This window comes from Crotalus tigris, unplaced genomic scaffold (assembly GCF_016545835.1).
Source record: "Crotalus tigris isolate CLP2741 ecotype Arizona unplaced genomic scaffold, ASM1654583v1 scf7180000017661.16357234195:1864864, whole genome shotgun sequence".
In the NCBI taxonomy this organism is placed as follows: Eukaryota; Metazoa; Chordata; class Lepidosauria; order Squamata; family Viperidae; genus Crotalus; species Crotalus tigris.
Window position 1 is genome coordinate 538,314 of NW_024096548.1, and position 16,516 is coordinate 554,829.

The 16,516-nt window shown below is 41.4% G+C and overlaps 1 protein-coding gene across 13 annotated transcripts in view; it reads left to right on the top strand.

Moving 5' to 3' along the window:
- The window catches only part of ASAP1 (ArfGAP with SH3 domain, ankyrin repeat and PH domain 1), a 168,346-nt gene that overhangs the window by 130,239 nt on the left and 21,591 nt on the right, over positions 1 to 16,516 (top strand). For 7 of the 13 annotated variants that reach the window (XM_039335807.1, XM_039335814.1, XM_039335808.1 and 4 more), the window contains 9 exons: positions 136 to 184; positions 3,352 to 3,515; positions 5,317 to 5,450; positions 6,766 to 6,857; positions 8,735 to 8,921; positions 10,137 to 10,222; positions 10,712 to 10,827; positions 13,835 to 13,902; positions 15,076 to 15,183. In XM_039335807.1, coding sequence (XP_039191741.1) covers positions 136 to 184; positions 3,352 to 3,515; positions 5,317 to 5,450; positions 6,766 to 6,857; positions 8,735 to 8,921; positions 10,137 to 10,222; positions 10,712 to 10,827; positions 13,835 to 13,902; positions 15,076 to 15,183 — 1,004 coding nt within the window. Of the gene's footprint in view, positions 1 to 135; positions 185 to 3,351; positions 3,516 to 5,316; positions 5,451 to 6,765; positions 6,858 to 8,734; positions 8,922 to 10,136; positions 10,223 to 10,711; positions 10,828 to 13,807; positions 13,903 to 15,075; positions 15,184 to 16,516 lie in introns of all 13 variants that reach the window. The other 6 variants (XM_039335805.1, XM_039335804.1, XM_039335813.1 and 3 more) reach the window with 1 other exon arrangement.

The window sequence follows — 16,516 nt, forward strand, 5'->3', positions numbered from 1 at the left end:
TGAAGGTTCCCTGACTCATTTCAGCATATGTCCTTAGTTACTAACTGTTGGCTTTTAAGCCTTTAAATTTTTTTTTTCTCTAGGAATGTAATTAATGTGTTCATTGTTTTGAAGATTTGCATGTTTATGTTCCAGATAACAGAACGTACCACTTTCAGGCAGAAGATGAACAAGATTATGTTGCGTAAGAACATTTTCCTTCCTGCAGTTATTAGAAAAAGTTCATTTTTGTCCAGTTAATAAACAAGATGAATGTTGCCTGGTAAAATGGCTGTACACAGGTAGTCCTCGACTTACGAAAACAATTGAGCCCAAAATTTATGTCGCTAAGCGAGACGTTTGTTAAGTGAGTTTTGCCCCATTTTACGGACCTTTCTTGCCACAGTTGTTAAGTGAATCATTGCAGTTGTTAACTTAGTGACATCTTAGTTACATCTTAGTTGCCCGTTGACTTTGCTTGTCAGAAACTCGCAAAAGGTGATGACTTGACCCCAGGACAGTCTAACCATCGTAACTATGAGTCAGTTGCCAATTTTGATCACGTGACCTTGGGGATGCTGCAATGGTCATAGGTGTGAAAAAACGGTCCTAAGTCACTTTTTTCAGTGCTGTTGTAACTTTGAACGGTCACTAAATGAACTGCTGTAAGTCGAGGACTGCCTATATTTTAGCTCCTTCACACAGTGTGAATGCCTGCTTATTTCCTCCCAGTTATTTTTGCTCTAGCTTGCCATTCCAGAGGGTTCTTTAAACTTAAAAGAGGATTTCTTAGGACAGCCCAGCAATGAAACAGACACACACAAAAAAAATGATGTTATTTTTATTGGCAGTTTTAATTGGTAATACAGGAAGCCCTGGACTTGCAACCATTTGTTTAGTGATCGTTCAAATTCATAGCAGCATTGGAAAAAGTGACTGTTAGTGATCCTCATGCTTATGACCATAAGTAACATCCCCACAGTAACATCCCCACAGCCATGTTGTCAAAATTTGGACGCTTGACAACTGGCACATGTTCACAACATGATCGCTATTTGCGACCTTCCCACCTGGCTTCCAAAAAGAAAAATCAGTGGGGGAAGCCAGATTTGTTTAATGACTATGTGATTCACTTAACAACTGCAGAGGTTCATTTAGCAACAGAGCCCCCCCCCCAAAAAAGATCATACAATTACAGCATGACTCACTTAACAAACATCTTAGCCATGGAAATTCTGGTCCCAATTGTGGTTGTAAGTAGAGGACTACTTGTTCATTTCTTCTTTGTTTTTTTTTTTAAGAAGGACTTCTGTGGAGCAGAACCTGGATCTTCCGGCTGCTAGCCTTAATCCCTTAACCACAATACTGTGTTAATTCTCATAAAATTGGAATCACAACATTGGAATTATTGATTGTGCAAACAATCTAGTGACAAGTAAAGCACCAAGTTAGATTATCAGTTAAATGAATAGAACCGAGGTGGCGCAGCAGTTAGAGTGCAGTACTGCAGGCCACTTTAGCTGACTGTGTTCAGCAGGTCAGCGGTTCAAATCTCACCGGCTCAAGGTTGACTCAGCCTTCCATCCTTCCGAGGTAGGTAAAATGAGGACCCAGATTGTTGGGGGCAATGTAAATATATATATACATTGCTTACTGGTGTACACCGCTTAGAGAGTGCTTGCACTTAAAGCGGTATATAAGTCTCATAAATAAATAAATAAATAAACAAACAAATAAACAAACAAACAAATAAATAAATGAACAGAACAGAATAGAATCTTTATTGATAATGAAGAGAATAGAAGAGGAAAGAGAATCTTTATTGAAAATAGAGTAGAGTAGAATAGAGTAGAGTAGAGCTGGAAGGAACCTTGGAGGTCTTCTAGTCCAGCCCCCTGCTCAAGCAGGAGAACCTGTACCATCTCAGACAGGTGAATGTCCAGTCTTTTCTTTAAAATCTCCAGTGATGGAGCACCCACGATTTCTGGGGGTAAGCTGTTCCACTGGTTGATTGTCCTCACTGTCTGGAGGTTTCTCCTTAATTTCAAGTTGCTTCTGTCTTTGATCAGTTTCCAACCATTGTTTCTCGTCCTTCCCTCCGGTGCTTTGGTGAACAACCTGGCCCCCTCTGCCTTGTGGCAGCCCCTCAGATACTGGAACACTGCTATCATGTCTCCCCTATTTCTTCTTTTCTTTGGACTAGCCAAACCCAAGTCCTGCAGCCATTCTTCCTGTGTTTTAGTCTCCAGGCATTTGATCATCTTAGTTGCTCTTCTCTGAATTTTTTTCAAACTCTCAACATCTTTTTTATGATATGGTGACCAAAATTGGCTGCAGTATTCCAGGTGTGGTCTTACTAGGGTTTTATAAAGTGGTAATAATACTTTGCGTGATCTTGATTCTGTCTGTGAACCATCAGTTCTCCCCTTGATTTTAAAATAAGCTGCATTTCCCATTTCTATGATGCAGAGAGACCATCTGTGACTCTTTATATAGAACCTGATAAATATCTGTGATTTAAGGAACTCATGAAAATACAAAAGTATCTCTTTTGGGCAAATTAAGGTGGAGCGTTCACATATAAAACTGGGCTCTAGAATAGACTAAATTACACCCATACAGGTACAAAACCTCTGTGTGTGAAGTCACAAGTAAGCATTCCCCCTCCCCCCCAAAAAAAACAACAACCCACAGTTGCAGTTAATCTTATTTTTGTTTTTTTTTCCCTACTTGAATGTTTTTCATCTCAGCTAATTGGGTATGGAGACCTTATAGGTACTAGAAAATAGGATTTTTTTTCCCCATGTACAGGTACTCCTCGACTTACAACAATTCATTTAGTGACTGTTCAAAGTTACAGGCACTGAAAAATGTGACTTATGACCGTTTTTCACACTTACGACCATTGCAGCATCCCCATGGTCACGTAATCAAAATTCAAACGTTTGCCAACTCAGATCATATTTATGACGATCACAGTGTCCCGGGGTCCTGTGATCACCTTTTGTGACCTCTTGACAAGCAACGTCAATGGGGGAAGCCAGGCCCATTTGACAATTGTGTTACTAACTTAAGATCTGCAGTGATGCACATAACAACTGTGGCAAAAAAGGTCGTAAAATGGGTTAAAGCTAGACTTAACAACTGTCTAGCTTAGCAACAGAAATTTTGGGCTCAATTGTGGTCGTATGTCGAGGACTACCTGTATTGCGTCATGTCTTTCAAACTTTCTGGTTTCCCCTCTTTCAAAGTTTGAAAGAGACGGGACAAAATAAGAACACGGGGCAGTTTTCATACTTTGTTCTGTTGCATTTCTTTTATAGTTTCTTATGTGGGATAAATGATGTTGTTATCATTTCCGTCTTATTTTAGGTGGATATCGGTACTGACCAACAGCAAAGAAGAAGCTTTGAATATGGCCTTCCGTGGAGAACAGAGCACGGGGGAGAACAGCCTAGAGGATCTTACAAAAGCCATCATTGATGACGTTCAGAGATTGGCTGGAAATGATGTCTGTTGCGACTGTGGGTCACCAGGTACTTGGCTGTACATTAATAATAACTTTTTTAGGAAATTTATTTATTTATTGCAGAATCCAATCTGAGTCAGCCACCGGGACCAGAGGTTTAGTCTTCCAAGCTGGAGCCCATCCTCAGGGGTGTTGATGGCTGGCTATTAAGTCATTGGCTGTTGTTTCCTTGGGCTCCTAAGTAGCTGATAAGGTGGTAGTAAATCAGCATTTCTTCTGACTGACAAGGGGCCTGTTTCCCATGCTTCAATCACTTCCCCGGCTGTTTTTGTACCTGTTTGTCTGACAATCTTAGTAACTGCGAAACTGAATATGTATCCTTGTTCACTGCAGTGTGAGGCTACTAATGAGTTCAAGTCTTCTCATCTGACTGCTTGCTTGTGTTCTGGCAATCTGGTGGTTAGCTTTCTTCCCATCTGTCCTACATAGTCACAGGGGCAATCCATGCAGGGAATCTGGTAGATTACATGAGAAGCATCTTCCACCTCAAGCAATGTTTGCAATGTATGATTTGTCCTCATATGGTAGCCCAGTGATGGCGAACCTTTGGCACGGGTGCCAGAGGTGGCACTCAGAGCCCTCTCTTTGGGCATGCGTGCCCTCGCCCCAGTCCTAGGCCTTCAGCTGGGTTTTATAAAACCTTTTCACTTTAGGCCTCCGCTGCCGTGTACAAAAAAAAAAAAAAAGAAAAGATTCAATCAGTCAATTTCAACTTCTCGCGGAAAAAAAAATCTTGCAAAGTTGGAATTGATTGATTGAACTTTTTAGTCCCACCTAGTCTGCCGTTACAACTGCAGCCACACCCACCCAATGGGCCACACCCACCCGGCACTCAATGATGCATAAGTGGGTTTTGGGTTGCAGTTTGGGCACTCTGTTTCTAAAAGGTTCGCCATCACTGTGTTAGCCTCTGGGTGGTGTGTGATGCCCACTTGCAGATCTTGGAAGCTGTATTCTACTACTTCCAAAACGTTTTTTACGTATGGCAGGGTCTTAGGAACCATATAGCTTCTTTCTATTTATTAAAGAACAATTATATGGGTGCCCAATTCACACACAGAAGACTCCTGGATGTTTGTTCCTAAGACATGTTTGGTATACAGTCTAAAGTTTAACAAAAGTATCAAAAAGCATCAGGTTTTTATGATTACAATAAACTAAGGGTAATCCTCAACTTACAACCATTTGTTTAGTGACCGTTCGAAGCTACAACAGCAATGAAAAAAGAGACTTATGACCGTTTTTCACATTTACGACCATTGCAGCACGCCCATGGTCACGTGATCAAAATTCAGACACTTGGAAAATGACTCATGTTTATGACAGCTGCAGTGTGCTCGGGGTCATGTGATCCCCTTTTCTGACTTTCTGACAAGCAAAGTCAATGAGGAAGGCCAGATTCACTTTACAACGATGTTACCAGTTTAACAACTGCAGTGATTCACTTAACTATAAACAAGAAAAGTCTAAAACGGGACAAAACTTACTTAACTATCTCGCTTAGCAATGGAAATTTTGGTCTCAATTGTCATAAGCCTAGGCCAGGGGTAGGCAACCTTGGCTCATTTTATGACTCGTGGACTTCAACTCCCAGAATTCCTGAGCCAGCATGGCTCAGCATGGAAACTTCTTCCTTTCCCCTCAGCATGGCTGGCTCAGGAATTCTGGGAGTTGAAGTCCACAAGTCATAAAAGAGCCAAGGTTGCCTATCCTTGGCCTAGAACAATCTGTACCCAAACTTGTTCTTATTGAAGATGAAAAGGGAGATTTTTTTAATGTTATTCTTATCTATTTTTTATTTTCTTTAGATCCAACTTGGATTTCAACTAACCTGGGCATTTTAACCTGTATCGAATGTTCCGGAATACACAGAGAAATGGGTGTTCATATTTCTCGTATCCAGTCTTTAGAATTGGACAAATTAGGAACATCTGAACTCTTGGTAATTACCTGCTATAATTATAAGGGAAAAAATGGATAGACCAGTATTTAAGTTCCACCTTTATTATTTTTATAAGTAACAAGGCAGCAAACATAACTATTACTCTTTCCTCCTCTTATTTTCTCCACAACAACCACCCTGTGAGGTGGGTTGGGCTGACTGGACCAAAGTCACCCAGCTGGCTTTTATGCCTAATGCAAGGCTAGAACTCCACAATCTCCTGGTTTCTAGCCTGATGTCTTAACCACTAGACCAGGGGTGTCCAGCTCTGGTAACCTTAACTTCCAGAATTCCTCATCTAGCATAGCTGGCTGGAGAATTCTGGGAGTTGAAGTCCACATAGATTTGCCAAGATATCCCTGCACTAGATCAAACTGACTCTTCCACTAGACCAGGGGTCCCCAACCCCTGGTCCGTGGACCAGCATCGGGCCGAGGCATGTCAAGAAGCCGGTCCGCACAAACAAGCAAAGCCCCATCCGCGGGATGCAGGCAGCACACAAAACCACGCACCCTGCGGTCCGCAGAACAACCTCTCTCCACGGAACCGGTTCCTGGTGCCCAAAAGGTTGGGGACCTCTGATCTAGATCAAACTGACTATGCGTTGATAATCCTTCAGAAATCTCTGTTCAATCTGGAGTTGAGGCTGGAAGCAATTTGAGGCATTCCAGGGGATTGTGGTCCTGAAACAGATTGGTTTTGTCTGCCACACCATATCCAGGATATCTGTGGTTTTGTCTGCCACACCATATCCAAGATATCTGGATTCTCTTCCTGTTCAGAATATTTACTTCCAGAAACTGAGATGATGTAGTTTGGAAGAGGTTGGGCATTCTTGGGAAGTTGAGCATTTCCATGAGATTCAGCATGCTCAGATCAGGAATGGGTTTGAGGAAAGCCTATTGAGTTGAATCCAGACAAGACTAATGTGTTATTGGTAAATATGAAAATAGACACATTGACTGAGGTTAATTTCCGTTTTGGTTGGGGTTGCATTCCTCCTGACCAGGGGTCTTCAGACTTTGCCCTTTTATGACTTGTGGGCTTCAACTGCCAGAATTTCCTCAGCCAGCGTGCCTAGTTGAGGAATTCTGGGAGTTGAAGTCCACAAGTCATAAAAGGGCCAAGTTTGAAGAACCCTGACATAGACTATCGAGTTTTGCATTTGGTTTTCACTCTCACAGTGTTTTTAAAATTGTGTTGAAGGACAGCTTTTAAACACCAGATAGGTTTAAAATATATTGTGGTTGCAAAGTCTTAGATTAATGGCATCTGTTTAATTGCATGCTTTTTTGTTTGTTTGTTTCATTCTTAGCTGGCCAAGAATATAGGAAATAATAGTTTTAATGAAATTATGGAGGGAAACTTACCGACTCCGTCTCCAAAACCTACTCCATCAAGTGATATGTAAGTAACAAAGAAAAAAAAATGCAGTTTGCAGCTCACAAACACCTGTGAGACTTGTGCAAATTATTCAACACTTCACTTGCAAACAACATGTTCCTCTGATGCCTTTCTGAAAGCTGCAAAATTGGAGGGAAGGGGCTGCTTCAGGACCCTTCTGTAGGTTTTTCTGGGTATGCTTTTTTGTCTATATGATTTCTATAGCTGCCCATCTCAAGTTACTCTGGGCTGTGTATATAATAAAGCATAAAAAACAAAGGCAGTTTTTATTATTTATCAAATTTATCTGAGTGGGGTACGTCATAAAAACAAAGACAATTTTTAGTTACCAAATTTATTTACTGCACATCTCACGGTTCAGGCAATTAAAACTATGAAAACAGTCCAAAATAATATAGATCACACCAAGTAAAAGCATTGCTATGGATGTTAATACAGCCAGGAAATGGGGCCCTTAATACACTCGGGACCACAGACCCAGGCATACAGCTAAATCTTCACAGCCTTGCGTGAATTTATCCTGTGAACCGTGGTGATGCAGTGGTTAGTGTGGGGGAAAAAAAGCACACGCAGCAAACTGCCATGCTTTCCCCCCCACAAACCTCATAACCTTTTGATACCCTTTGTCCCAATGAAGCAGCCAAAAGGTCATCCCCTTTTGACTTAATATCTCACCTACCTAAATAAATAATACGCTTAAGTTCCCTCTTATCTCTTCCTGTCTTTGTTAGTTCCTTCTGCTTTTCATCTCCCTGTATTTGTTTTTACCTGGTCTCTGAACAGGTAATATGTTACTAGAAAATAATTGCTTATACGAAGGAATTTTTCTAATGAAGAAACTTTATGTCAGCATCTAAAGGTTAAACTTATGAATGTAAAATGTCAGCATTTAATGTAAAAGCCTATGTGTGTAAAAAGTATATAAAAACTAATAAACACACAGAGACTCTCAAGCTGTGACAAATAGTTCTGCAGCAGCTTCAAATCTCTGCTCAAGACACGCCTGAGTCTTTTTCTTAGCGTCTTTACAGTTAGTATGCAGTATTGCAGGCTAACTCGATTCTCACCTGCTCAGGGTTGCCTCAGCCTTCCATCCTTCCAAGGTCGGTAAAATGAGGACCCAGATTGTTGGTGGGGGGGGCAATATGCTGACTCTGTAAACTACTTAGAGAGGGCTGTAAAGCACTGCGAAGTGGTACATAAGTCTAAGTGCAATCACTATTGCTACCCTGATATCTGAAGGGAGGGTATTCCAGAGGGCAATGGCAGAGAAGGCACATCTCCTGATTTCTGCCACCTGACACTCCTTGGCTGATGGGATCCACAGCATGCTCATCCTGCCTGCCTGAATTGGATGGGTGGAAACAACTGGAAGAAGATGGGTCCCACAATTAACCCAGGTCCAAGGGGTGAAGGCCTTTGCAGATGATAACCAGCATTTTGATTTGCAGTCAGAGGCCACATCGGCAAGCAATTCAACACAAGGAAACAACGATGTGTCAAACACCTAACACTCTTTATTCCCATTCAGCTTCATTCTGCCCTAAAGATTCTGAATGCTCTTCAAGGGTAGCCCCATGTAGAGTGCTTTGCAATAGTCCAGACAAGGGGTCATGAGTGACTGTGAGCTGTAGCAGTGTATAGATACTCAGAAACCCACTGCTGCCACAAAAGATGCAAAGGAAGTTGCTGGTTTTCCACCCATCCCAACGGAAGCATCTCTCTAGCAGACCGTTATGGATTATGGAGACTAGATGAATAAAGATGACTTAATGTTTCTTCAGTTTTCTTATTTTAATCCGTCAGACTTAAGGATTGACCTGAAATGTAACTCTGCATCAGATCATTTCTTTAAAAACAAGTTTTTGCTTTGTTTTCAGGACTGCCCGTAAAGAATTTATTATTGCTAAATATGTGGATCATAAGTTCTCCAGAAAGACCTGTGCATCGACAGCAGCTAAATTGAATGAAATACTAGAGGCTGTTAGATCCAGGGATTTACTTGCACTAATTCAAGTTTATGCAGAAGGAGTTGACCTAATGGAGCCGCTCTTAGACCCTGGACAGGTGAGATCTCAGATTAGGGATCTGGATTTGCATACATTTAAGAGACACGTGTCAACGCTGCTAACATTGGATGTTTTTGCATTGACAACAGATGGAAATGTAGCCATCTTTTACCTTTTGCTTTTAGAGTTAGATGATGCTGGGATAGGGGATGTGAACGAGAGTCCAGCTAAACATAACAACACTGGACCTAGCCTGAGAAACAAGGTTATTGTAACCAGAGCTGATAAGGAATTGGCCAGACTGGAGAGGAAGGCCAGGCTTCAAGCTAACTGGGGAATGTGATTTATGACTGTTAATTGGAGGAGGGAATTGTGCTTTGATACTATGTACTCAGGGGAGGGTAATTCAGTTTTTAGCTTCGATTATGCAGTGCTGATGTTATGCTACTCAAAATAAAGATTCTTTAAGGTAAACAATGCCTCAAAGTTCTTTTGAAGAGTTTCATCTGTCGGAACTATGACAACACATATACGCACAAAAAAAGCTAAATAAAAAAATTGAGGATTGCATCATAGTCATGATATTTGTAGCAATGCACACACCTCTCTGTGTTTGTGTGTGTATGTGTAGAAGTGTGTATTGAAATAGATCTATGATTAACTTTTCTATTTTAACCAAATACTTCTAAGTAGCCCATTCCTCCTGCCTTCAGCTTGGCTCCTGATATATCCAACTATTACTTCTACCTAAGAAAGTAAACAATTGCATATTCTTCCAGGTAGTCATCGATTTACGACCGTAATAGAGCTGGAATTTCCATCATATGTCATGATGGTCACTTGGCAACCGGTGCACTTTACAGCCAGTTGCAGCATTCTGCAGTCAGATGATCACAATTTGTGTCATTTTTGGGGCTGGTTTCCAGTAAAAATCACTAAACAAATGGTTATAAGTCAAAGACTACCTGTACCGTAGAAATATATGGTGGGTGAGAGTGATCATTTGCATCTTGCTGAACACTTCATTGGGAGATTTCCTGTCAGAACAATTAATCAGTGGAACGGCCTGCCTCCAGAAGTTGTGAGTGCTCCAACACTGGAGGCTTTTAAGAAGCGATGGCACAGCCATATGTCTGGAATGGTCTACGTTAGAATGCCTGTGCAAGGGGTTGGACTAGAAGACCTCCAAGGTCCCGTCCAACTCTGTGGTTCTGTTAGGACACAAATGAACCCAGAGCTGTTGTTAATGTTCATCTTTTCTTTCTGCCTTTAGGAGCCAGGGGAAACCGCTCTTCATTTAGCAGTCCGGACTGCCGATCACTCTTCACTCCATCTGGTCGACTTCCTTGTACAAAACTGGTAACAGCTCTTTGTTTTTATTGTGGTATAAATTACTCTCTCCCTGACTTTCACAGTGTAATCACATGCATAACTCAGGCACACGCTTTCCTCTCCCCAGCCTGTGGTGGGGTGAACCCCCACTCTCTTGGCCTTCCTAAAGGTGTAAAAATATGGGTCTGTGTCCCAAATAAGTACACAGCCCTGGGGCTGATTAGCCCCCTAAAAGCCCCCCCCCTCCCACCTCTTAATTTCTAACATTCTTGCCTCTCTTAAATTTTACATACTGTTTTTTTATGCTTTCAATATCTTATTTTAGATCTTCCAGAGTCCCTCTGTGAAGGGGATGAGCAGTTCTTAAATATGGTTGATGGCTAATATAGTCATTGTGGTTCACGGACATTTTACACTTTTTACAGAATAAAATGAATTCACGAATACGTGCTGCGTGTCAATCCATGATTAGGTATGAAAGCTAATATAGGGATTTTTTTTTTCTTTATTTTTTAGTGGACACCTGGATAAGCAAACAGCATTGGGGAATACAGTTCTACATTATTGCAGTATATATAACAAACCAGAATGTTTGAAGTTGGCTTTGAAGGGGAAGCCAACTTTGCATATAGGTAAGTTCTCTTCACTATTAGTCAATAAAGAATACTAGAAGTATATATTCACACACACACACACACGTATATTTATATATGTATATATGTATGTATGTGTGTATGTGTTTATGTGTATGTGTGATATATATATATGTGTATGTATGTGTGTGTGTGTGTGTGTATACACACACACATACATACATACATACATACATACATACATACATACACACTATAAAATAGGCACAGTTGATTGGAAGTAATTACCAGTATTTGTCTAGTAATTACCCTAAAAAGCTTTTCCCGAAGTGCAGTCTCCTAATGATTCTTGATTTGCATTTTGTTCATATTTCAGCTAGGCCTTTGATGATTTACCTCAGCAGTCCCTGCTTTTGATGTTAACTTGTTAAAATAAAATGCCATTGATCAAACGGTTGGATAATGAACAGTTCTCAAGTGTTGCCCAACATTCATAAATGAAATATAACACCGAGGGGCCATAATTTGTAATTCTGTTTCCTTGATTCCCGTATCTGGTTTTCTGCACCGGTAACCAAGGAACCCAGATTGTGCCTGCTTGCCATTAAGTCGCTCCATTGCTCACATGGGCAAAAGCAAAACATTATTTTCATTTTGCCGTTTGCCAACTTGAAAAAAAATCCTGTATAGTTCTTCTGAAGTGTGGTCTGTCTGGCACACACATAAATCTCCATTTGTTCTAATTGCAGGTAGTCCTCAACTTATGACCACAATTCAGCCCAGAATTATGGTTGTAAGTCGTGATGGTCGTTGAGTGAGGTACCCATGTGATCGCTTTGCTTAATGACCCACAATCCCTGTTGGACCTGTTGCATAATCTAGTGACCTCATGGGTTGTTAAGCAAAGCATGGGGCAGGCAAGGGAGTGGAAGAGACCCTTGGAAGCCGGACAACAGGCCCCAGCCTGCACTGCAGCACCTCCCCGTCTCACATGATCTCCTCCACTCCATGAGGCACTACATCCTCCAATGCCTGTCCCGCTGGGTTTCATACACTTGAGCCTTTCCCCTCCTGGTCGTGCCCCAGTTCACTTACCTTTTCTGGGGATCATCCCAAAGCGGCTTTTTTCAAGAGGCAACGGGACTTTCTTGTTTTTCTTTGAAGGCATTTTGCTTCTCGTCCAAGAAGCTTCTTCAGTCCTGAGTGGATGGTGGGGAATGGAAGGATTTTTATTCCTTGCAGGCAGCTGGTCATTTGCATTTTTTTAGAATGATCAAAAGAAGACTAAATTAGTGCAAATGACCAACTGTCTGCAAGGAATACAAATCCTTCCATTCCCCACTACCCAGTCAGAGCTGAAGAAGCTTCTTGGATGAGAAGCGAAACGTCTTCAAAAAAAAAAACAAGTTGCCTCATGAAAAAGCGCCATTGGGACAACCCTGACCTCGATGACTGAGAATCTCTGTAGAATTTCTGGAGATCACTTCTGGAAAGGAGAAGCAACCAATTCACTGTGCCTCCTTCCTATAGTTTTATATGTACTTTACTTATTTGGCCAAGTGTCATTAGACAGAGAAGGAATTACTCTCTGGTATAGAAGCAGTGTACTTGCAAAACAACAGATAATAACAATAATATTTATTATAGGAAGTTAGGATCCTTGGAACAATCTTGATCAGAAATTGGGGGAATGTTAAAATGTACCAGCATCTTCTACATTTTAAATGTCATTAAATGGGAAACTTGTAGGTCAGTGGTGGCGAACCTATGGCACGCGTGCCAGGGTCGGCACACGGAGCCCTCTCTATGGGCACGTGCCATCGCCCCAGCACATGTGGTCTTTAAAAGTTTGCCATCACTGGCCTAAGGCCAGGCAGCCTGGAGCCGCCATTGGGGAGCTCACCATCCCACCCGCCAGAGCCCCTGGATCTCCCCCAACCCTGCCCGGCTACCACAGGTGTCCCTTCCCATAAGCAACATCAAGGTGGCCACGCACACCCCGGCCATTCCCACCCAATCTGCCATGACTCCTGCACCACACCCATCCAGTGGCCACGCCCTCCCAGTCTGCCAAGCCTACTGTAGCTGCTCCTGCCGAGTAGGCCACACCCACCTGGCACCCGGTGATACATAAGTGGGTTTTGGGTTGCAGTTTGGGCACTCAGTCTCTAAAACAGTGGTTCTCAACCTTTTTAATACTGCGACCCCCAGCCGGTTGTAAGTCGAGGACTACTCAACTGGTGCAGCACTGTTTGCAGAATGGGACTTTTGGCGGGCTCAGCAGGGCAGAGACAGCCTGGACAATTCCTATTGGCTTTGGAAAGCCAATAGAATTAGACTCTATTCAAGAGTCTATTCAAAAGCCAATAGAATAAAAGGGAGTAGCACAGCTAAGGAAAAGGGGGGAAAAAATGGCGGACTGCATTGTTTGGCGACCCCCGTGAAATGTCGTTCGACCCCAAATGGGGTCCCGACCCACAGTTGAGAACCACTGCTCTAAAAGGTTCGCCATCACTGTTGTAGGTTGCAAAGCAAAACACCACTTTCAAAAATATTTACTCTAAGTAGTAGGCAGTCCTCGATTTACGACCCGATTGAGCCCAAAATTTATGTTGCTATTAAGAAATTTGTTAAGTGAGTCTTGCCCTGTTTTACGAAATTTCTTGACACAGTTGTAACACGGTTGTTAAGCGAATCTGGTTTCCCCATTAACTTCGCTTGTCTGAAGGTTGCAAAAGGTGATCCCATGACCCTGGGACACTGCAACCGTCATAAACGTGAGTCAGTTGTCAAGCATCCGAATGTAAATCTCATGGGGATGTTGCAGCAGTCGTAAGTGTGAAAAATGGTGAGAAGGGACTTTTTTTTAGTGCCGTTGTCACTTTGAACTGTCGTAAGTCGAGGACTACTTGTATAACTAAAGTCAGATGCCTTTCTCCTCTATAAGAACCATTTGATTTTCTTTGCATCTTTTCTTTTAACGGTTAATGAATTTTTAACTTCATTGCAACATTTGGAGGTTTAAGTTTATCCTGGCGTTTTGCAGTAAATCAAGCTGGAGAAACTGCCCTGGACACGGCGAAGAGACTGAAAGCTATCCAGTGTGAAGATTTGGTAAGAAAACAATGCTTTTTTAAAATTAGAAGGTTAGAAGGGAAAATTTGCTTGAAAATTTTTCTTTCTTTCTTTCTTTCTTTCTTTCTTTCTTTCTTTCTTTCTTTCTTTCTTTCTTTCTTTTTTTGTAAGTGTAGAATGGGATGAACCGGCTACAGACAGAGATGCCAGACTGACATTCTGCTCTTTTTCAGCCTTTCTCTATTCCCCTCCTCCCAGCAAAAACAAGAATTCCTCATATCAAAGCATGAACTGTGGCGTGAGAAAGTTTATCGTTTGCTTTATTTCTTAATTTCTTTTATAATCACAAAGGATTTTCGATAACTCTGACAAACCCGAGTAGAAAATGTCTTTGCTAGCCAGCCAAGATGTTCCAGAACAATTGTTGGAAATGTAAAAAAGTACATGGAACATATTATCATTTATGGTAGACATGCCCAGTTGCGAAAAAAATACTGGACTACAATAAGAAAATGGATCGAAGAAATAATAGACCAACCCGTAGACTGGAAACCAGAGATCTTTTTGTTGGGTGTTTTAAACAGAAAATATAGTAAAGAAATATGGTACTTAATTTTACATATAATGGCGGCAAGAATAGCATACGCACAGTGCTGGAAAAATGAGAATATACCATCAGAGGAAGAAGTGATAAGAAAAATCCTGGACTGTGCTGAGATGGACAAATTAACAAAAGAGATAAAAGAAAAGGAAGACACAGAGTACTATATAACATGGAACAAGTGGTATGACTGGTTGGAGACTAGAAATAATAAGAGGAGGAAAAAATATGGAAAGGTCAAAAGTGAAAATATGTGTATAATAGTGTACAATAATAATAATATGAATTATTCTTAAGAAGTAGAATATGAGGAAGAAAAATGTAAATAAGAAACAACGGGGCAATAAGGACAAATATTCTAAAGAAGAATAATGGGGGAAATGTAAATAATAGAAGATTATCGTTACGTAATCGCTGTTAAAAAGGGGGGGAGGAGTATGTACTGTGTGTGTATGTGTGTTATGTTTTGCTTTGTTTTGTTTTGTTGCTTAAAAATAAAAATTTAAAAAAAAATTCTAAAAAAAAACAAGAAAAGAAAATGTCTTTGCTGAGGAGAGAATGTGCTTTTCACAAACACAAAGGATGACCCTCCTGAATTACATGCATTTCAGCTTTCCCAGGCCAAGGTGGGGAAACTAAATCCGCACGTGCACGTTGAATACGAGTGGAATCTTCGACAGGAAGAAATGGATGAAAGCGACGATGATCTGGATGACAAGGTAAAGATGATTTGGGGCATTACAGATAGTCCTCGCCTTACAACGGTTCATTTAGCGACCCTTCAAAGCTGCAACGGCCCTGAAAAAAAGTGACTCATGACCATTTTTCAAACTTATGACCGTTGCAGAATCACCTGTGGTCAGGTGATTAAAAATTTGGACACTTGGCAACTGATTCATATTTATGACGGTTGCAGTGTCCCGGGGTCTTGTTTTCACTTTTTGCGACCTTCCAACAAGTAGAGTCAATGGGGAAGACAGATTCACTTACCAACTGTTAGTAACTAACTGAATAAGTGCAGTGATTCACTTAACGTCTGTGTCAAGAAAGGTCGTAAAATGGGGCAAAACTCACTCAACAACTGTCTGGCTTAGCAGCAAAAAAATTGGGATTAGTTGTGGCTATAAGTCGAGGACTGTCTGAGGAAGGCGCCAAAAGCCAAATGATTGATTTACAAACAATGCATTTATTATATCCTGCTGTCTATGAATAATTCATTTGGTATAACATACAAATTTAACCAGTAGTTACCACATTCATGAAAGCAAATTATTAATAGTCCATGCAATATTTTTGCGGGGGGGGGAGGAGGAGGAGAAGGAGGAATCAAACTTCTATTTTGTCCGAATTTTAATGATTCTGAGCAGTTCCAAGAAGGCTCCACACACATTTGCCCCACCTTGAGGACACAAGTGGCCTCAACGACTCTCTAAAACAGTGGTTCTCAACCTTTTTAATGCCGCGACCCAAAACGGTCGTAAGTCGAAGACTACTCAACCGGTCGTAAGTCAAGGACTACTCAACTGGTGCAGCACCGTTTGCAGAATGGGACTTTTGGCGGGCTCAGCAGGACAGAGACAGCCTGGACAATTCCTATTGGCTTTTGAAAGCCAATAGAATTAGACTCTATTCAAGAGAGTCTATTCTATTGGCTTTCAAAAGCCAATAGAATAAAAGGGAGTAGCACAGCTAAGGAAAAGGGGGAAAAAATGGCAGACTGCGTTGTTTGGCGACCCCCGTGAAATGGTCGTTCGACCCCAAATGGGGTCCCGACCCACAGGTTGAGAACCACTGCTCTAAAAGAATGCAAATTCTGTCTGCAAGGAGTATAAATCCTTCCATTCCCCACCATCCAGTCAGAGCTAAAGAAGCTTCTTGGATGAGAAGCGAAACGTCTTCAAAGAAAAATAAGAAAGTCCAGCTGCCTCTTGAAAAAGCACCTTTGAGACAACCATGACCTGGATGACTGAGAATCTCCATAGACAGATTCTAAACAATGTAGTTTCAAAGATAATGGAGTAGGATAGATCTTGATTCATTGCACCTGTTTTC